At 40.8% G+C, this 21223-nt stretch overlaps 2 protein-coding genes across 18 annotated transcripts in view; one reads left to right on the forward strand and one right to left on the reverse strand.

Annotated features, from left to right (window-relative positions):
- Positions 1 to 16736, forward strand: part of RAD52 (RAD52 DNA repair protein) — a 39779-nt gene extending 23043 nt beyond the window's left edge. For 3 of the 4 annotated variants that reach the window (XM_081820992.1, XM_081820993.1, XM_081820994.1), the window contains exons 8-11: positions 11999 to 12425; positions 13447 to 13527; positions 14117 to 14332; positions 14782 to 16736. In XM_081820992.1, coding sequence (XP_081677118.1) covers positions 11999 to 12425; positions 13447 to 13527; positions 14117 to 14332; positions 14782 to 14843 — 786 coding nt within the window. In that variant the 3' untranslated portion in view covers positions 14844 to 16736. The remainder of the gene's footprint in view (positions 1 to 11998; positions 12426 to 13446; positions 13528 to 14116; positions 14333 to 14781) is intronic. The other variant, XM_081820990.1, reaches the window with a different exon arrangement.
- Positions 16059 to 21223, reverse strand: part of WNK1 (WNK lysine deficient protein kinase 1) — a 143214-nt gene continuing 138049 nt past the window's right edge. For 12 of the 14 annotated variants that reach the window (XM_081820985.1, XM_081820984.1, XM_081820974.1 and 9 more), the window contains 2 exons: positions 19529 to 19716; positions 16059 to 19078 (listed from right to left, as the gene is read on the reverse strand). In XM_081820985.1, the coding sequence (XP_081677111.1) occupies positions 18761 to 19078; positions 19529 to 19716 (506 nt within the window). In that variant the 3' untranslated portion in view covers positions 16059 to 18760. Of the gene's footprint in view, positions 19079 to 19528; positions 19717 to 19767; positions 20697 to 21223 lie in introns of those variants that run through there. The other 2 variants (XM_081820977.1, XM_081820975.1) reach the window with 1 other exon arrangement.

A 21223-nucleotide genomic window follows, 5' to 3' on the forward strand; every position in this document is an offset into this window, starting at 1 on the left:
CTCAACATAATACCCTGCAGTTCCATCCACGTCGTTGCAAATGGCAAGATCTCATTCCTTTTGATGGCTGCATAATATTCCATTGTATATATATACCACATCTTTATCCATTCATCTGTCGATGGACATCTTGGCTCTCCCATATGGTAGTTTTTTGAGGAACTTCCACACTGTTTTCTGTAGTGGCCACAACATTTTATAGTTCAACCAACAGTGCACAAGTGCTCCAATTTCTCTACATCCTTACCAACACTTGTTATTTTCTGCTTTTTTGATAGCAGCCATCCTAGTGGGTGTGAGGTGCTATCTTATTGTGGGTTTGATTTGCATTTCTCTGATGATAAGTTTCGATGTTGAACATCTTTTCATATGCTTTTTGACCATTTGTATATCATCTTTGGAGAAATGTCTATTCAAGTTCCTTGCCCATTTTTAAATTGGGGATTTTAATTTTTTGTTGTTGGGTTATAGGAATTCTGTATCTATTCTGAATATTAACCCCTTATCAGAGACAGGATTGCAATTTTTTTTCCCTATTTCATAGGTTGCCTTTAAAATGTTTAAGTTTGACATTGTCCCATTTGTATATTTTTGCTTTGTGCTTTTAGTGTCATATGCAAGAAATCATTGTCAAATCCAATGTCATCAAGCTTTTCCCCTATATTTTCTTCTATGAGTTTTATGGGTTTGGTCTTATGTTTAAGTCTTTAATCTATCTTGAATTTATTTTTGTTTATGATGTAAGATACAGGTCTAACTTCATTCTTCTGCATGTGGATATCCAGTTTTCCCAGCATCATTTGTTGAAGAGACTCTCCTTTCCCCATTGAGTGGTCTTGGCACGCTTGCTGATATTCATTTGATCATTTATGCAAGGGTTTATTTCTGGGCTCTCTATTCCATTGGACTGTGTGTCTGTATTTATGGCAGTATCATACCATTTTGATCACTGTAGCTTTGCAGTGTGTTTTGAAATCAGAAGGTATGAGCCCTTCAACTTTGTTCTTCTTTTTCAATATTGTTTTCACTATTTGAAGTCCTTTGAGATTCTATATGAATTTTAGGATGATTTTTTTTTAATGCAAATAATGCTATGGGAATTTGGATAGGGTTTGTGTCGAAGCAGTAGATCACTTTGGTAATATGGGCATCTTAACCATATTAAGTCTTCCAATTTATGAACATGTCTTTCCATTTTTTTGTGGCTTCTTTAATTACTTTTAGCAATGTTTTGCAGTTTTCAGTGTATAAGTCTTTCACATTATTGGTTAGGTTTATTACTAAGTATTTTATTCTTTTGATGCTATTGTAGATGGATTGTTTTCTTCATTTTCTTTTTGGATTGTTCATTACTAGTGTATAGACACAACTGATTTTTGTGTGTTGATTTTGTATCCTGCAACTTTGTTGAATTTGTTTATTAGTTCTAATAATTTTTTTTTTTTGGTAGTCTGTAGGGTTTTCTGCACATGAGATGATGTCATCTGCATCTAGAGATAATTTTACTTCTTTTCCACTTTGGATTCCTTTTATTTCTTTTTCTTGCCTAATTGCTCTGGCTAGGATTTCCGATATGCTGAGTATGAGTAGTAAGAGTGGCATCCTTGCCTTGTTCCTGATATTATAGGAAAAGTTTTCAGTCTTTCACCATTGAGTATGATGTTAGCTGTGGGTTTTTCATATAAGGCCTTCATTATGTTGAGGTATATTTCTTCTATTCCTAGTTTGTTGAATATTTTTATCACAAAAAGGTATTGAGTCTTATCAAATGCTTTTTCTGCATTAATTGAGATTAGCATGTGCTTTTGTCCCTTCTTTTGTTACTGTGGTGTGTATCACACTGATTGATTTGTGGAGTTGACCCATCCTTGCATCCTATGAATAAATCCCCCTTGGTCACAGTGTATAATTCTTTTAATGTGCTATTGAAGTTGGTGGGCTAGAATTTGGAGGATTTTTTTTTTAATAAAGAATTTTAATTAATTTATTTATTTGAGAGAGAGAGTGCATGCATGCATGAGCCAGGGGAGGGGCAGAGGGAGAGGGAGAGAAGCAGACTCCCCACTGAGCATGGAGCCCAACATGGGGCTCAGTACTGTGACCCTGAGATCATGACCTGAGCTGAAATCAAGAGTCAGCTGCTTATCTGACTGAGCCATCCAGGCACCCTGGAGGATCTGTGTATCAATATTTATCAAGGATATTTTTCTATAGTTTTCTCACAGTGTTGTTTTTCTTCTTGTAGTGTCATTGGTTTTTCTGTTTTGTTTTTATTAAGTTTTTTATTTTAATTCCAGTCTAGTTAACATATAGTGCTATGTTAGTTTCAGGTGTACAATATAGTGATTCAACAGTTCTATATATTACTCAGTGCTCATCATGATAAGTGTATATAGTGTCATTGTTTGACTTTGGTATCAGAGTAATGCTGGCCTTATAGAGTGAGCTTGGAAGTGTTCCCTCCACTTTAGCTTTTGCAAGAGTTTGAGGAGGATTGGTGTTAATTTTTTAAATGTTTGGTAGAATTCTGCCATGAAGCCATTTAGTTCGGGGCTTTTTTGTTGTTGGTGGTGGTCGTGGTAAATTTTAGATTACTGATTTAATCTTCTAACTAGTAATGGTCTATTCAGATTGTCTGTTTCTTCATGATTCAGTCTTGGTAGGTTGTATGTGTCTAGGAATTTGTCCATTTCTTCTAGGTTATTTGATTTGTTGGTATATAATTGTTCAGAGTATTCTTATAATCTTTTTTATTTCTGTGGCATTGGTTGTAATGTCCCTATTTTTGGATTTTAGTTATTTGAGTCTTCTCTCTTTTCTTAGTTAATCTAAGGGTTTGTCAATTTTGTTGATCTTTTCAAAAAACTAACTCTTAGTTTTGTCAATTTTTTTTCCCTATTGCATTTCTGTTCTCTATGTCATGTATCTCTACTCCAAGCTTTATTTCATTTTTTTGCTAGCTTGTGTCAGCAATAAACCTTCCTGTTAGCACTGCTTTTGCTGCATACCATAGGTTTTGGTATGTTGTGTTTTCATTTTCATTTGTCTCGAGATACTTTCTGATTTCCCTTGTGATTTGTTCTTTGACCCATTGGTTGTTTAAGAGTGTACTGTTTAATTTCCACATGTTTGTGGGTTTTCCACTTTTTCCTTCTGCTATTGATTTCTGGTTTTATTCCATTGTGATCAGTAAGAATACTTTGTATGATTTCTGTATTCTTCAGTTGGTTAAGACTTGTTTTGTAGCCTAACATGTGGTCTCTCCTGGAGAATATTTCATGTGTACTTGAGAAGAATTTATAATCTACTGTTGTTGGGTGGAGTATTCTGTATATGTCTGTTAGGTCCAGTTGGCTTATAATGTTCAAATCCTCTATTTCCTTATTGATCTTCTGTCTGGTTATTCTATCCATTATTGGAGGTAGAATATTGAAGTTTCCTACTATTATTGTATTGTGTTGCTGTCTATTTATCTTTCCAGTTCTGACAAAGTTTCCTTTATATATTTAGGAGCTCTGGTGTTTGGTACACAAATATTTATAATTGTTATACCTACTGAGTGAATTGACCCTTTTATCATTGTATAATGTCCTTCTTTGTCTCTTGTAACAATTTTTGACTTAACCTTTGTCTTTTGTAACAATTTTTGACTTAAAGTCTGTTTTGTCTGGTATTAGTATAGCCTGCCCTGTTCTCTTTTGGTACCAGTTACATGGAATATCTTTTCTCATCCTTTCACCTTTAGCCTGTGTTCTTAGATCTAAAGTGAGTCTCTTATAAAAAGCATATAGTTGTATCTTGTTTTTTAAATCTGCGCAGCCAATCTATGTCATTTGATTGGGGTATTTAATCCATTTACATTTAAAGTATTAGTGTTAGTGAACGACTTACTGTTGCCATTTTGTTGTTTTCTGTATGTCTGACTGTAGCTTTTTTGTCCCTCCTTTCCTCTCCTACTGCCTTCCTTTGTGTTTTGTTTTACTTTTGGGTAGTGACATGATTTGATTCCTTTCTTATTTCCTTTTGTGTATATTCTAGAGATATTTTCCTTGTGGTTATTATTGCAATTATAAAACATCTTAACATTGCAGCATTCATTCTATTTTAAACTGATAAGTTCAGTTGCATACCAAAACTCTATTCCTTTTTTTAAAGATTTTATTTATTTGAGAGAGAGTGAGAGAGAGAGCATGAGCAGGGGGGTAGGGGCAGAGAAAGAGGGAGAAGCAGACTCCCCGATGAGCAGGGAGACTGACACAGGGCTTGATCCCCATGCCCCAGGATCACGACCTGAGCTGAAGGCAGATGCTTAACTAGCTGAGCCACCCAGGTGCCCCCCAAAACTCTACTCCTTTACAACTCCACCCCGGCTCCACTTCATCTCATTGATGTTACAAATTACATCTTTATATAATGTATACCCAGTAACAGAGCTTTACAGTTATAAAAACTGTAGTTGTTTTTAAAACTTCTATATTCACTATATAGTTTTAATAGTTTTTTTTTCATTTAAATTCTGTGCACCAAAAGGATAATAATACAGGCTATTATATTTATGTATTTACTTTTACTGGAGAACTTATTATTTTCCTGTAGCTTTCTGTTGGTGTCTAGCATCCTTTTGTTTCACTTTGAAGAACTCCTTTTAGCATTTCTTACGGAGCAGGTCTAGTGGAAATGAACTCCCCCTGCTTTTGTTTTTATGAGAAAGTCTTAATTTCTCTATTTTTGAAGGATAGTTTTGCTGGGTGCAGTATTCTTGGCTGAGCTTTTTTCTTTCAGCACTTTCAATATATCATCCCACTCTGTTCTGGCCTGTAAGAAGAAATCTAATAATCCTATGGAGGCTCTCTTGTATGTGATGATTTGTTTTTCTCTTGCTGCTTTCAAGATTTCTCTTTGTCTTTGACTTTTTAAAAATTGAGATATAGGGTGCCTGGGTGGCTCAGTTGGTTAAGCGACTGCCTTCAGCTCAGGTCATGATCCTGGAGTCCCGGGATTTAGTTCCGCATCGGGCTCCCTGCTTGGCAGGGAGTCTGCTTCTCCCTCCTCCCTCTCATGCTCTCTGTCTCTCATTCTCTCTCTCTCAAATAAATAAATAAAATCTTTAAAAAAAAAAATTTGAGATATAATTGACATGTAACATTATTTTAGTTTCAGGTATGCAGCATAATGATTTGATATTTGTATATATTACGAAATGACCAGCATAATAAGTCTAGTTAACATCTATCACCAAAGCTAGTTACAAATTTTTTTAGAACTTAAGATTTACTCTGTTAGCAATTTTCAAATATATATTATTAGCTGTAATCACTATGCTGTACATTACATTCCCATGACTTATTTTATAACTGTAAGTTTGTACTTGTCCGCACACCCCTCCCCATTTTGCCTGCCACCTGCCTCTCCCTGGCAACCACCAATCTATTCTCTGTACCTGTGAGCTCTTTTTTCCCCCCAGATTCCACATATAAGTGAGACGATATGGTGTTTGTCTTTCTCTGATTTATTTCACTTAGCATAATACCCTCAGGGTGCATCCATGTTGTGAGAAATACAAGATTTCCTCCTTTATGGCAGAATAATATTCCATTGTATATTCACTACATTTTCTTTAACCATTCATCCATGGATGGACACTTAGATTATTTCTATACCTTGGCTATTGTAAATAATGCCGCAGTGGACATGGGGTGCAGCTAGCTTTTTGAGATAGTGTTTTTGTTTTCTTTGGCTAATACCGAGAAGTGGAATTGATGGATCACATTTTAATTTTCTTAGGAACTCCATACTGTTTTCCACAGTGGCTGCACCAACTGTGCACCAACACTGCACAAGGCTTCCTCTTTCTCCACATCCTCTCCAACACTTATTTCTTATCTTTTTGATAACAGCCACCCTGACAGGTATGAGGTGGTATCTCATTTTGGTTTTGATTTGCACTTCCTTGATGATGAGTGATGTTGAGCATCCTTTCATGTGTCTGTTGACCATCTGTGTGTCTTCTTTGGAGAAATGTCTGTGTAGATCCTGTGCCCATTTTTAATCGGATTATTTGTTGTTGTTTTCGCTATTAAGTTGTATTTCTTTACATATTTTGGATATTAACCCCCTATCGGTTATATCGTTTACAAATATTTTGTCCCATTCAATAGGTTACCTTTCATGTTGACAGTTTTTTATTTTTTTATTAAAGATTTTTATTATTTGAGAGAGAGAGAATGAAGAGAAAGAGCATGAGAGGGGGGAGGGTGAGAGGGAGAAGCAGACTTCCCGCTGAGGAGGGAGCCCGATGTGGGACTCGATCCCGGGACTCCAGGATCATGACCTGAGCTGAAGGCAGTCGCTTAACCAACTGAGCCACCCAGGCGCCCTCATGTTGACAGTTTCTGTTGCTGTGCAGAAGCATTTTAGTTTGATGTAGTCGTGCTTGTTTATTTTTGCTTTTGTTGGCTTTGCTTTGGTGTCAGATCCAAAAAGTCATCACCGAAACCAATGTTAAGGAGCTTATCTCCTGTGTTTTCTTCTAGGAGTTTTATGGTTTCAGGTCTTACACTCAAGTCTGTACTTCGTTTTGAGTATATTTGTGTATTGTGTCAGATAGTGGTCTAGTTTCATTCTTTTGCATGTGCTGTCCAGTTTTCCCAAGACCATTTATTGAAGAGACTGTCCTTTCTACATTGTACATTCTTGGCTTCCTTGTCATAAATTTGTTGATTGTATAAACATGGGTTTCTTTCTGAGCTCTCTATTTTGTTCCATTGTTTTAGGTGTCTGTATTTATGTCAGTACCATGCTGTTTTGACTACTATAGCTTTATAATATAGTTTGAAATCAGGTAGCATGATGCCTTCAGCTTTGTTCTCAAGTTTGCTTTGGCTATTTGGAGTCTTTTGTGGTTTCATACAAATTTTAGGATTGTTCTATTTCTGTGGAAAATGCCACTGGGATTTTGATAGGGATTGCACTGAATCTGGAGATTGTTTTGGTTTGTTGGGCATTCTAACAATATTAATTCTTCCAATCCACAGCATGGAATATGTTTCTATTTATTCTTCAGTTTCTTTCATCGATGTCTTACAGTTTTCACTCTATAGGTCTTTTACCTCCTTGATTCATTTATTGCTGAATATTTTATTCTTTTTGTTGCAATTATAAATGGGTTTGTTTTCTTAATTTCTCTTTCTGGTAGTTTGTTATTAGGGTACTGTTTTTGACTTCTGGCAGTTTGATTATAATGTGCCTTGGTGTGAGGCTTTTGCGTTTGTCCTAGATGTAGTTTTTTGAGCTTCTTGAATTTGTATGTCTTCTCTTTCCTTAGATTTTGGAAGTTTTAAGCCATTAATTCCTCAGATAATCTCTCTGCCCCTTTCTCTTTCTCTTCTTCTGAGACTCTTAATATATAGCGTGACGAGTGTCCTATAGGCCCCTTAGGCTCTGTCATGTTTCTTCATTCTTTCTTCTTTTTGCTTCTCTGAGGAGATGATTTCAAATGACCTGTCTTCATGTTGCTGATTCTTTCTTCTGTCAGTTCAAGTCTGCTGTAAAACCCCTCTAGTGAACTTTTCAGCTGTTATTATATTTTTCAGTTCCAGAACTTGTTAGCTGCTTTTTTATAGTTTCTCTTTGTTGATATTCTTCTCATTTCATTCATGCATCATTTTCCTGATTTCATTTAGTTGTGTGTGTTCTCTCTTAGCTGATTGAGCATCTTTATGACCATTATTTTAAATTCATTGTTAGGTAGCACATAGATTGCATTTTTTTGGGGGGGGGGTCAGTTTTTGGAGAAGATTTTGTTCCTTTGTTTGGGCCACATTTCCCTGTTTTTTTCTATGCCTTGTGATCTTTTGTTGAGATGTGTCATTTGAGAAAACAACCACCTTTCCCAGTTTTTATGTACTGGTTTTGTGCAGGGGAAGACCTTAAACAGTCAGCCCAGCTAGAGGTCCTAGGACCTCCCAAACCTTTTAGGATCTCCTTCTCCTCCTGGCATCTGACTACACCCCTGTAGGTCCAATGTGTTCTGGTGCTTATCTCTGTTTTTAGTGACTTTAAAACTCTGCTGGTCCCATCAGCGTGCTGAGTCAGGTGAGACAGAAACCAATGCCTTGGGCAGCCCCCAGACCAGCCACAACATCGTAGGTACAGTCTACTCTTTTGTTTCCATCCCAGAGGCAGAGCCCAGGATGGGAAGTTTCCTCCTGGTTGTACTGCTCTATGCTGGATGAGGGCAGGGGCAGGGGCCTGAGTGGGCATGCAAAATGCCACCCATGAATTTTCCTACCCCTTTTGCTGGAATTTTGTCTTGGTTTTATGCTGGCCTGAGGCCTGTAGCTTCTCAGCTGGTCACTGGAGTTCTCACAAAGGTATTCTAGTCTGTATATTGTTAACCCAGTGTCTCTAGGAGGAGGGGGCGCCTGGAGCTTCCGAGTCTACCATTCTGATAACATCCTTTTCCTTTTCTTTTTCACTCTTTTATTTTTTTAAAGATTTTTAAAAATGAAGTGTGACATATACACAGAAAACTATGTAATTTGTAATGGCACAGCCTGATGAATTTTTAGAAGTGAACAGAGTTACTTATCTCCCAGATAAGAAACTAAAACCTTACCAGCACCCCAGGGTACCATTTGCCCCCTCCCATTCACTACCTTGACTTCTCTTTTGAAAAGTAACTATTGTCCTGACTTCTCTATTCTGACTTTCAGCCTCATAGTTTTTTTTTTTCTTTTTTAAAGTTTTTTTTTTTTTTTTTTTTTTTTAATTTAGTTGACAGAGAGAGATATAGCGAGAGAGAGAACACAAGCAGGGGTAGTGGGAGAGGGAGAAGCAGGCCTCCCATGGAGCAGGGAGCCGGATGCAGGGCTCGGTCCCAGGACCCTGGGATCATGACCTGAGTCGAAGGCAGACGCTTAACTGACTGAGCCACCCAGGCGCCCCTTTCTTTCTTTTTTTATTTATTTATTATTTTTTATTTTTTTTTAAAGATTTTATTTATTTATTTGACAGAGAGATAGAAGAGCACAAGCAGAGGGAGTGGCAGAGGGAAAGGGAGAAGCAGGCTCTGCACTGAGCAGGGAACCTGATGCGGGACTCCATCCCAGGACCCTGAGATCATGACCTGAGCCGAAGGCAGATGCTTAACCATCTGAGCCACTCAGGCGCCCTCTTTCTTTTTTAAAAAAGTAATCTCTACACCCAACGTGGGGCTCGAACTTGCAACCCCGAGATCAAAAGTTGGATGCTCTAACGACTGAGCCAGCCAGGTGCCCCAGTCTTGTAGATTTTTTTTCTTGTTTTTGAACTTTATATAAATGAAATTGTTCTTTATAAAAATTCACTGAAGTATTAGAGTGTACATATAAACATGTAGAAAAGTACACTAATCATAAATGTTCAGTGTGATGAACACATTCACTTAACCAGCATCAAAATCAAGATAAAACATTACCAGTGTCCCAGAAGTCTCAATACTGTCCCTTGATGTCACTGCCAAGGACTCCCCTTCTCATCACTACTAAGGGAAACCACTTTTAGCAACATAGATTAGTTTGGACTTTTTGTACTTCTGGGAACCAAACACATGGACTGTTTTGTGTCTGGCATTCATTCAACATGTTTGCGAGATTAATTCACGTTGCATGTAGCATTTTCATTGTATACTTTTCTATTGCATGAGCATAGCACAACTCATTTTTCCATTCTGACTTTATAATAGACAGTGGAGTTTTTTGGTAGTTCTTCGTTGTTTTGAATCGGGCTGCTGTTAGCATTCTTGTACATGTCTTTTGGTGCACATACACACCCATTTATCTTGGGAATTACTGGGTCAGGTTAGAGGATAGGCATGTTTCATTTTAACAGATTCTTCCAGTTTTCCAGCGTGGTTGTACAACTTCACACTTCTGCACAGCAGTGTACAATTTCAGCTGTTCCATATCCTTGACAGCACTCAGCATTGTGTGTCTTTTAAGCTTTTTCACAGCTCACTTTTCCCCATTTTTTCTACTTGCAGAAATTTATAAATAAATAAATAAATTTATAAATAAATAAAACAAAATTTACCATCTTGAGGTGCCTGGGTGGCTCAGATGGTTAAGCGTCTGCCTTCGGCTCAGGTCATGATCCCAGGGTCCCGGGATCGAGCCCCACATCGGGCTCCCTGCTCAGTGGGGAGCCTGCTTCTCTGTCTGCCTGCCGCTCCCCCTGCTTGTGCTCTCTCTCTCTCTCTGCCAAATAGATAGATAGATAAATAAAATCTTTAACAAAAGCAACAAAATAACAACAACAAAAGCCTGAAATTTACCATCCTAACTATTTTAGGTGAACAGACAGTGGTATTAAATACCTTCGTTATGTTGTGCAACCATCGGCACCATCCATCTCTATAACTCTTTTCTTATAAAACTGAAACTGTAACAACAGTTCCCTGCTTCCTCTTCCCTACAGCCCCTGGCAACTGCCATTCTTCTTTCTGTCTTGTTTTTTTGACTCTTAAGTACATACCTCATATAAATGGAACCATACATATTTGCCCTTTTGTGACTGCCTTAACTTCACTTAGCATAATGTCCTCAGTGTTCATCCTTGTAGCATAAGCTCAGTTATTTTTATTTCAAATAAAAAATATATTATTATTATTTTCTAAGTAATCTCTTCCCCCAACATGGGGGCTTGAACTCACGACCCCAAGGTCAAGAGTCGCAGGCCCTACCGACTAAGCCAGCCAGGTGCCCCAAGCTCAGTTATTTTTAACCTACTTATTTACTTTCCAATGTAGATAAGAAATTTCATAATACAATTTTCATTTTCAGGTTATCTTTATCAAAATGGTAGTTGTCTCAATTTCTCCTATTCAATTATTCTATCGATATGAATTGAGAGAGAAGTTCTCCCAAGTGAAAAGCTCTGGGTTTCTGTAGTGCTTAGGGCCTGGAAGTAAAACATTGTGCCAAATGCCATGAAGTATCGTTAGTTCTCACATTTGGTGAGATGCAGGAACGACCCCAAACTGGGAGATTTCCAGCTGCCTTGGCTAGCAGCCTACACCTGTGCTTTGCAAGTTTTCCCCTTCCTGTCATTGGAAGGACACTTAGTTGTGCCACAGCAACCCGAGGCTTCTTCAGTGATGAGTGTTGTATTTCGGGGGAAGTCCTGGGAGAAAGGGCAGAGAAAGGGTAGGCCTCCACAAAGAGTCCGTGTGATCATTTCCATGAAAAAGAGAAAAAGTAGACAGCATCAGACAGATCCGGCTGACAACGAGAGATTCAAATTAGGGTTTACAGACCATTTGCCCTGAATCATAAAGTAAGATTCCTTTTTATCAAAACGTGATTAATACAGAATGGTATAAAGTAGAACACGAAATTGTTTTACTTCTCCTCCTGTAATTAAAAATACAAGGTGAGGGCGCCTAGGTGGCTCAGTTGGTTAAGCATCTGCCTTCCGCTCAGGTCATGATCCCAGGGTCCCGGGATCGAGCCCCGCATCGGGTTCCCTGCTCGGCGGGAAGCCTGCTTCTCCCTCTCCCACTCCCCCTGCTTGTGTTCCCTCTCTCGCTGTCTCTCTGTGTCAAATAAATAAAATCTTTAAAAAAAAAAGAAGAAGAAGAAGTAGGAAAAGTAGGGGCGCCTTGGTGGCTCAGTCGTTAAGCATCTGCCTTCGGCTCGGGTCGTGATCCCAGGGTTCTGGGATCGAGCCCCGCATCGGGCTCCCTGCTCGGCGGGAAGCCTGCTTCTCCCTCTCCCACTCCCCCTGCTTGTGTTCCCTCTCTCGCTGTGTCTCTCTCTGTCAGATAAATAAATAAAATCTTAAAAAAAAAAAATACAAGGTGAAATGTGGATCCGTTGTCTCAGCTTCTCAGGACCTAGAGGGAATGATGGATGGAGGACTGTCAGATGCCATTTTCCAGGAACCTAGATCGTTAAGGCGGGGACAAAGGAGGGCAAGTGCAGTTGGAAGAAGGTATTTAGCCCCTTTCTTCCCTTTTTAGTTGCCTCTTGAAGTGGATCTAACGAGAGCAAAGAGACAAGATTTTGAACCATCTGTGGAACAAGCAAGATACAGCAGCTGCCGGCAGAACGTGGCTCCGGGATCCCTTGAACCACCAGAGGTGACCTCGCCTTGCAGACCTAGCCGCTCGGATGACCCGCCCACTGTGGTGCAGGAGGAGAAGGCCAGCAGCTGCCGGTGTGGCCCTGGTTCCCTCCGCGTCCTCCCGTCCTCCCCTCCTCCATTTTCACGGGACTCACCCCGCCTTGTTCTCTTGGGATGCAGCCTGCGGCCGCCTGCCGCCACGACCGATGCCACGTACGAGCGGAAGCTGCGCCAGAAACAGTTGCAGCGGCAGTTCCGGCAGCAAATGGAGGAGCAGCGGCAGGTTCAGCGGTCCGCTCCGGCGGCTGAGCCGAAGCCTCCAGGTGCGTGAGGAGGCTGGGAGCAGCGGTTCGCTCCCGACCAGCCCTCGTAGGCCTTCTCTCAGGTTCCACGCCGGGTAGAGGAGGCTAAGCACTACGATCGTGAAGTTCTGCCCTGCATTTCCCCATTTTTAAAGACACCCCTTTTTTTTAGGGAAGGAAATGGCCCTTGACATAATCTAGAACTAGAAATTTCAGGGTAGAGAATGGTTTTTTTCCTTTCAGGTACTTTGGCCGCGTTTGCTAGAAAGCTTTTCTGAGTAGTCCGTGAATAGAAAGCAGAATTGTTTGACGATAATGGGGGCTTTGGGCCGTGCTTCATCCATGAACATCAGTTTACTTGATCCAGGCCTAGTGGTAGTAGCAGATTTTTTTTTTTTTTTTAGTCTTTCCCAGAGAGTAAAAACAAAGAAAGGGCTTATCCCAGACCAGCTGGATTTTTGCCCAGCTTCTCCCTAAGAAAGATTCAGAGGACTTTCTTCATGTTTAGTTCATTAATATTCCGCTCAGCACTGACAGGCTTAATGTAGGGGGGGAAAAAAAGCTTACTCTGTTGGGGATGTTCTTAATAGTAACTATTATTCTGGATCTTGAGCTTCCAAACCATTGCAGAAGCTCCTGGCGGGGAGGCCGCCCCCCACCCCGGATCCCACAGCCAGAGCCGCGGTTTATATTGGTTTTACATTTTGAATTTCTGCTTAAGATTTTTTCGAACAAAGCTTATAGCTTTAAAAAGTAAAAAGTGGACCAGATAGCTTCTAATAACCCCTCTATTTTTGTTGCTTAAGGAGAAATGAACTCTCCCCCCCCCACAATTTGGTGAGAAGAAAAAAAGTCTTTTTAGCTTCTTGTAGATCTGTAGGTAGGGACGGGGATCAGGAATCTCGAATCTCCTACTGGCTGTGCGAGGAACCGGTGGAACTCTAGGCAGCTTTGCACTTCTGAGGTGCTCGCTCCAACAGTTACGTGACTGTGGTTTTGTCCTTCCTCTCGCTCTTGCTCGCTCTCGCTGTCTGAACTCCAGCAGCACTGTCAGCAGCTCCTCGCAAGCACAGCACTCCCGTAACTGCCGTTTCCGAACCACTCACAGAGGACTTCCTTACAGGTCAGTAAGAGCTCCGGGCAGGACCTAAGCATTGATCAGTAAGTACCTAGGACATGCACTTTCGGTAGTCACTAACACATTTTATTTTTTATTTATTTATTTTTTAAAGATTTTATTTATTTATTTGAGACAGAATGAGAGACAGAGAGCATGAGAGGGAGGAGGGTCAGAGGGAGAAGCAGACTCCCTGCCGAGCAGGGAGCCCGATGCGGGACTCGATCCAGGGACTCCAGGATCATGACCTGAGCCGAAGGCAGTCGCTTAACCGACTGAGCCACCCAGGCGCCCATCACTAACACATTTTAAAAGAGGCATAAAACCCCTCATTTTTATCTGTTGGATAGCCCCGTGAAGTTTTGGGAAAAAAGAGGACCCCTAATGGACTGATGGCAGTTCTGAGAGCACACACTCAACTCCTCTGTTGTCCTAAGAGAAGCTTCACGGTACTTTTAGGGGTAGGGGCAAGAGAAATCCCAGGAGCTGTTGTAGGCCACGCACGACATGGAATTTCTCATGACCAGTTTTCCCCAGTGCTTTATGTGGGAGCACTGGTTGATGCTGCATTTTCTCATGATCTCGGTCCTCGCAGACAGTCTTGGAATGTGGGATATGGATCCAGATGCAAGCGACAGTGATGTCAAGCCCTTGTCTAAACCAGAACTGCTCCAGACCTCTGCTACATCAGTCCTGAAGAACCAGATGGTGACCTGGGACAGGACCCCACAGAACCTCTGCCACCAGAATCCACAAGCAAAATCTGGACTCTCGCACCTCCAAACTCACAACAGCAACCAAGATGTAACAGGTAGCGAAGTGTTTAGGAACAAAAATTGAAAGGAGAACTTGGGTTTAATTCTCTGCATTTTAAAGGAAGCATGACATTCCATTTGAAGAAGTTGGGTGCTATCATGCCAGAGGAACAGCAGTCCAAGAAAACAACTGGTTTATGAGCCACAGCTTTTCCTTTGAGGTCCTGACTAGAGGTGTAGCCCCTAGTAACCCTTTATAGTAGTAGGAAGCTTAACCACGAAATGAATGAAGAGCTTTTCCTTATTAAATCAGGCCCATCGTGTTTGGTTATTGCAGCTGGATCTAGCGTTAACAGAAGGATCTGCCCTCATAACAATTTTCATTCTTGGCTTTTTAGTTTAAGTTGGGATTGTTAACAAACACAGTTCAGAAATTATTAGCTGTCAGTTTATTCCTTATTTGAAAAATCACAGCAGCCACATTAAATTATTTTTTCTCCCATAGGAAACTGTGGTGTCTATGGGAAGAACCAGGACTTGAAGAAAAGGAAATTGGATCCATCCTAATGGAGGCTCAGGTCACATCCTTGGACTTTGTCACAAAGGGACTTTCAAAAACTACTTTTAGGTCATAAAACTGTTCATCATTCCCAGGGAATGAGCTTTATTTCCAAGGATTTACCTTGCTTCGTTCTGAACTTTACCAGAGGATTTGACTATTGGAGCCTTGTGTAGGTAAAGCTGAGCAGTCAGAAAACAAGCGCTTTAAAAAAGCTTGTCATACACTGCAGCGGGGAGGCTCTGAGATTAAATACCTTTTCTTTGGCTCTTGAGGTTCTTCACTATTTATTCCTAAGCTACTATGTTAGTATGTATAGAAATTTTAGGAATCCCCAGTGCCTACCTGCCTTCAAGCAATATTACTAAGCACCAGCTTTTACAGCTGCCTATGTGAAATTATTGTAATATCTGCCTTTCACCTTGGCGCTCGGTGTTTAATGTTGTCCACACCATATTGTGTATCCTTCCGAAAACAAAAGCTACAGTGTTTTTTAACTACCTTGCATCAATACAGGCTGCGATCTTCATCTATGATAATCTCACGTTTATAGGTTTATGGTGTCACGATCCTGCAGTTTTTTACCTAATCAAGGAAATGATCTAAGACCGAAGAAAAGGCATTTTAAGAAAGCAAAATAAATTTTCCTTTGTAACAAAAAATAAAAGTGGGTGTACTTCTCCATTTCAGATGTGAGATATAACCCATCTTAACATAAATGGGTTTTTTTCATAGTTTCAAATGTTTCATAATCCGCCCCCCCACCCCCATAATGAGTTTGCAGGTTCTTTTTAAGATGCATCTTGGGCTGTGCCTTTTATCTCATCTTCAAGCTGTGGCTTTTATTAATTTTTAGATCACAGATCCATTTGTGGGAAACTATGAACCCAAGGCAAGAACTCTTAAAGTACAGGAAGGCAGCCAGACATTTCTATTCCTATGGAAGATGAAGAGGCTCTAGCTTACCCTGATTTCCCCTTTATCTCACCTCTCATTACATGGATTTGGTCATATGTTCATCTTTTGGTTTTGATATCCTTACCATTTTTTTTTCCAAAAAAAAAAAATCTCTCCCTTGTCTGAAGCATAATCTTAGTTTAGTTCAGAACTGCTGCTTTAAAAAAGTTCCCGGAGTCAGGAATCCAGTTATAAATTGCACACAACTGAAAACTGAGCTAATGAGATCATGAAAAAGGAATTTGCTGGAAATGAAACCCCACAGCTCAAAAGCAAGTTAGATTTATTTGAATGGTTTCATTAAATAAGTCTACAAAGGTAACAAACTGAAGCACAAAGCGCAATCTTACAAGAAGCGCAACACCCAGAGTTAGTGCAAAATGTACAATTAACGGCTGCTGAGAAACCCCCAAGGTTTGAATTCAGTTTATTTGCTTTTTTAAACAGTGTACATTGTTAAATAATGTAAGGAAAACATTTATAATTCAGAAAGATTTTTGTAATGTGGAAAAAGATACTCAAAGTGTACTATTAACACAAAAATAATTTAAACAGTTCAGTAGCACTAGTTCATTCCTCTAGGCTTCAGTTACTTCATCCACAGGAGGGGAAAAAAAAAAATCAACAGTAAATAAAACCAGTTCTTACTTTTTGTGTGTAAGTGATCTCAAAATAAAACCAAAGTAACAAAAAATTATGTGCTGCATTTGGTTCCCTCGTTCCTCTAGTAGAAAGTATGGTTTCATTCATCTTAGGTGGTCTGTTTCTCATTTACTTGGCACCTTCGTTGTTCTTTCCTTACTCTTACCATCTCCCCAAGAATCTTAAGCAGAGAATAAATAAGTAAACAACTTTGAAGCAGGGCTTGGAACCCCTGTCCTTTTCATTTCTACTTTCCTAAACCTTCAGCTTTCACTTGCATCTTTGGGACCTAGGCTAACTTACTAAAGAAAACAGGGCCCATGAAGGAACAACAGGATAGGACAGCCAACCAGGCTCCCCCTATTGTGGTGATTCCTGGGATGTGCTGTTGAGGTGGGTAAGAGATTGGAAATGTGTCAATTTCCCAACTCAAGAGTCAAGAGAAGAAGCACCCAAAAAATTAGGAGTCCTAGCTTCTTTCCCCATCTTCGGAGATAATAGAGATCCCAAACATAGCCAATTAGGAGAGTATTTCCTGAAAGCTCTGAAAATAATAGAACTGCCCATTACAACTAGGCATAGCACTATATAATACTGATTGGTTGCAGTTATTACTTAAGGGGAGTATTTGTTTATATGAGAATGTGAGAATATCAGTTGCAATTCTAGAAATAGAGGTGGCACAACAGATTTATGATCCTGCAACCATTTGGACATCACCTAGGAAACGAGTAGGAATAAGCCACTCTTTCTTACAATGCTTAATTCAGATGTGGGTCCACTTTCCACAAAATACAGTACCCCAAGCTGAGAAATGCATGATACATTTGCAACAAGAGGAAAGCAATCCAAAGTTTTTCTTAGAGCATCTTTCTCCATCTGTAACTTTTCACTATCAACATTTCCCAACTTAAAAACTAGCCCCCACCCCCTTCCCTTTATATTCAGCCATTTCCACTAGGTCTTGTCTGTCAAGCCTGGCTTAAGTAAGGCTCATGGCACCCTGTGGGCCAGGCAGCACACATCTTCCTGACAAGTCTGTTCTCCCGTTCTTAGTCTTTCTTTTTCTTTCATTTATCACACACCACCCTTAAGCTTTTAAATTGCTCAATTTTGTTACCACACCCCTCCTTACTGTTCTTGAAACAGAACTTTCTGCTTTCAACCACTGATGTCAACTTAACTTCTCACCCTGCTCATCTTACACCTGCTCTAGACAAAACTGAATGACTTAAAAAAAAAAAAAACAACAACTCAGTTTCCCTTTGGCATAATCCTCTGCTGGGGTCACATGGACCTAATATCCTTCCATATGCCCTCTGCTGATCTGGGGTCTGATGAGAAGTTGGTGCTAATGGCAGAAGCAGTAGAAGTCCAAGGCACTAAAATATCCAGCAAGCAATACTGGGAGAACAGAAGTATTCAAGTACAGTAATTTATACAATCTTACATTCACATTTATTTATCTACTACAATGGAAATACAAAGGAAAAAGCTAAAGTGTCTCAATAAGTAAAGGACAGAGCTTGCTTTTTTTTTCCAACTTTTTAAACCTTTCATATTTTACTCTTAAAACTACTGTTGTCCAACAACATTTATATATCACAGTGTTTCCACATCAAAACTGATGGCAAAGTTACATGTCCGCAGGGGACTTAATTTTTTTTTTTCCTAATTGCTAATGCTGCAGTCAAAGCTGCTAATATCATTTGCTTAAAGCACTAATGACCTATCATAAGAAAGGGTTGAAACCTCAGTCCCCTGGTGTTTTTCACTGGGTTCTAAAGCAAAAAAAAAAAAAAAGAAAAAAGAAACAAAGAAAAAAAAAAGGGAGGGGGGGGAACAGGGTAGGAGAGAGCCCAAAAGTTTTTTTGTTTTATTTTTTTGTGTTTTTTTTTGTCTTGTGGTTTAGATTCTTGAGGGAATAAGGGATTTGGGGTGGGTACCAAAATTAAGAGCTCCACCCATTTGAAATACAGATGGGGTTTGGTTTTCCACTGAGCTCTCTCGTAGCTTTCTGATAAATGATTCTCTTTTCTAGCCCTCACTATTGGGTGTAGAGAAACAGGAAAGCATGGTTTGAAGCCGCCCCATCACAAGAAAGCTGCTCTTTCCTTCTCGTTCCACTCCAATAAATGGTGAAGGGGGAGGGAGATTCTCAATTCTGAGGGCTCTAAGCGGTATTAAAAACATTCCTTTCTGGCAAGAAATAACCAGTTAAATGCAGCACTAGTAGTTAGTATATAGGCTACTTTCCCGTCCCCCCCCACCCCCTTCAGCATTCCATCTCCTGCCCCCAAATCTACTCAAGTTAATGTCTCTAGGTCTAAGTGGTCCGCAGGTTGGAACCTGGGGGGTTGCTGATGGATTTCTGCAAATTGCTGATGTTGAAATTCTGTAAGGAGGCAGTTCCCACAGGCTGGAACTGGCCAAGCGGCTGTGGTGCTGGGCCACCTGTCCCACTCCACTGAGTGCCAAAGGGGGGAGCTGGAAAACCGTACTGCTGTGGGGGGCACATAGACTTGGTGAAATGACCTAGAGAGGTAGCTGATGCTGCAGAGATGGGGGCAGAACCACCCAGATTTGAGGTCATGGAGATGCACAGCTGACCAGGTGCAGAGAACTTCCTTGCCATTCCAGGGCCCTGAAAACAAAACAACTACATGTCAAGTTTGGTGTGGGTATAACCCAGAGGTGAAATGGGTGGTACTGAAATCTAATTCTAGAACTGGGGCTGTTCGAGCCTTACAGGGTATAGTAAAACCAAAACCAAACCTTTCATAATTATTGGCTCTTTACACTTGCCAAGTAAGGGTGCGCTTGGAAGTGGGCAGAGTCACGTACATGTGTATATACGTGTATGCAATTCAGGGCATTAAGAGAAAAGGGGAGAAAAAACTGAGTTGACAAACAGGGAGCTAGAGATTCAAAGACAAATAAAAGGGTAACTGGGTGTTAAAATTTATGAGCTGCTACAGAAGGCTACAGCATGAAAGGCTAAGCACTAGCTAGGTAGTTGATACCACCTCTGCTTCAGATGTGTGCTCAGCGATACTCTGCTAGATTAGGAAAATGACAAAAAGGGAAGACTTGCCTCATAATTCATGTGTCCTTTGCTTCCTCTCCTGCTGGAAAGATTCATGGCATCTCGGGCCCAATTGTCTACCAGCTTGTGCAGGTCATCTGTGAACGTGCCCTTCCTGCTGGACGTCATGGCAGGAGGCTGAGCTTGGGCGGCTTGGCTGTTCACTGCTCCCCCAACGGTGTTTGTGCTACTGGTCCCTAGAATTAGAGGAAGCACCAGAATACAACCATTATAAGAAGCTTGGGTTAGAACGTCAGGAAGAGGGAAAACTTCACAGGATGATGAATGGCAAGCCACTGAATGAGGAGAGGATAAGCTGGGAAGGCATGCGAGAGGGGAAGGGTCCAAGGGTTTGTTTAGCCACATGTTCTGGCATAACGTAACAGGGTAATGAAAACAGACTCTCTTCAGGAGTTGTGGCAGATGAGGCTAAGTAACTCCGGATGATAGTAGGCACAAACAGGCAGGGACCTCTTTCAGCCCATTCACATGGTATCTTAGAGGACTGAAACTTACTTTTAGTACCCTATTCCCAGCACCACACTGATGAGGGAGGTGCACTAAGGTCAATGAGGCTCTAGAATGCTGCAGAATGCAGGGCAAAAGAAGAGGATTTCTTGAGCCCTGAGGCAGGGTTAAAAGCAGGAGTTAAAGGAATGCAAAGGTAGACTGCCTGGCCCAGGAAAAGATGGGGTTCCCGAACCATGTGGATGCTATGCCACAGTCTGCAGCCATTCTTTAACAGAAAGAGGCGAGAGGAGATAGCATGCTCTGTTCAAAAACCTTTTTCACCTGGACTCATACACACAAATTCATAAACATAAACTCGGGAGGAATGAAGGCTTTGACCTCTCCCAATTGCCTATGAGCTAAGAACCAAGATTACTCCTGAGGAAGGTTCTCTGTGGTGTGCCTGAATCATTCAACTCCAGGAAGACATGATTTTCCTGAAGATGACCTCAGTTTCAATTGGTTCGTGAATTCTCACCCCTCCTCTTCCTTCCCAGAAGAGCAAGCACTCGCACATGGAAGCAACAGGAACATTCAGCTGAGGTAGGAGTGCAAAGGGAAGGAGGAAGCTTTGAGGTTATGATGAAGGAATTCTATTTCTATGGTTTGATGAGAAAGGAAGAAAGGCTCTGTGTCCTGCCTGATTTCGGCTCTGCTGGAGGGCACACTGAAGATTATTCGAAGAGGCAAGTTTTAGGGAAGAGGGAAAGAAAAGTCATGATCTTGTTTTTCTTCCCTCACCCCCCACTTTCTTACCAGATCTCACATTTGCCGCAGAATAAATAAAAGCGACTAAGGTAAGTTGTGAGCCACTAGGCCTTCAGATATCCAAGTAACGCTGGGGGCTAAAAAAAAATGCATACATATTCCTGCTTTCCAGGTCCAAGCAGCACCAGAGCACAGCAGCATGCCCGAAGCAACTCTGCCATTTACAAGCCCTTGATAATCCATTGCTGTTCTCAAGTCCAGTTTAAACCCCACGGCCCTGGGAATGGCACACACAAGCATGTCTGTATTAGAGTAATAGCTAATTCTGAGGTGAAGCTGCAGAGTGAGGAAGGTCACATGCTTCTTACCACCAAGGCAAGACATGGATCTACTGCAATGTGTGTATTAGCTCACTTCTTAGTGCCCACTGGAGCCACAAGGGGATAGCTACTGCACATACAGCGTAAAGGGAAGAGTAAGTTCCCC

The sequence above is a fragment of the Leptonychotes weddellii genome, chromosome 5, assembly GCF_054177405.1.
Source record: "Leptonychotes weddellii isolate Sample4059 chromosome 5, ASM5417740v2, whole genome shotgun sequence".
NCBI lineage: Eukaryota > Metazoa > Chordata > Mammalia > Carnivora > Phocidae > Leptonychotes > Leptonychotes weddellii.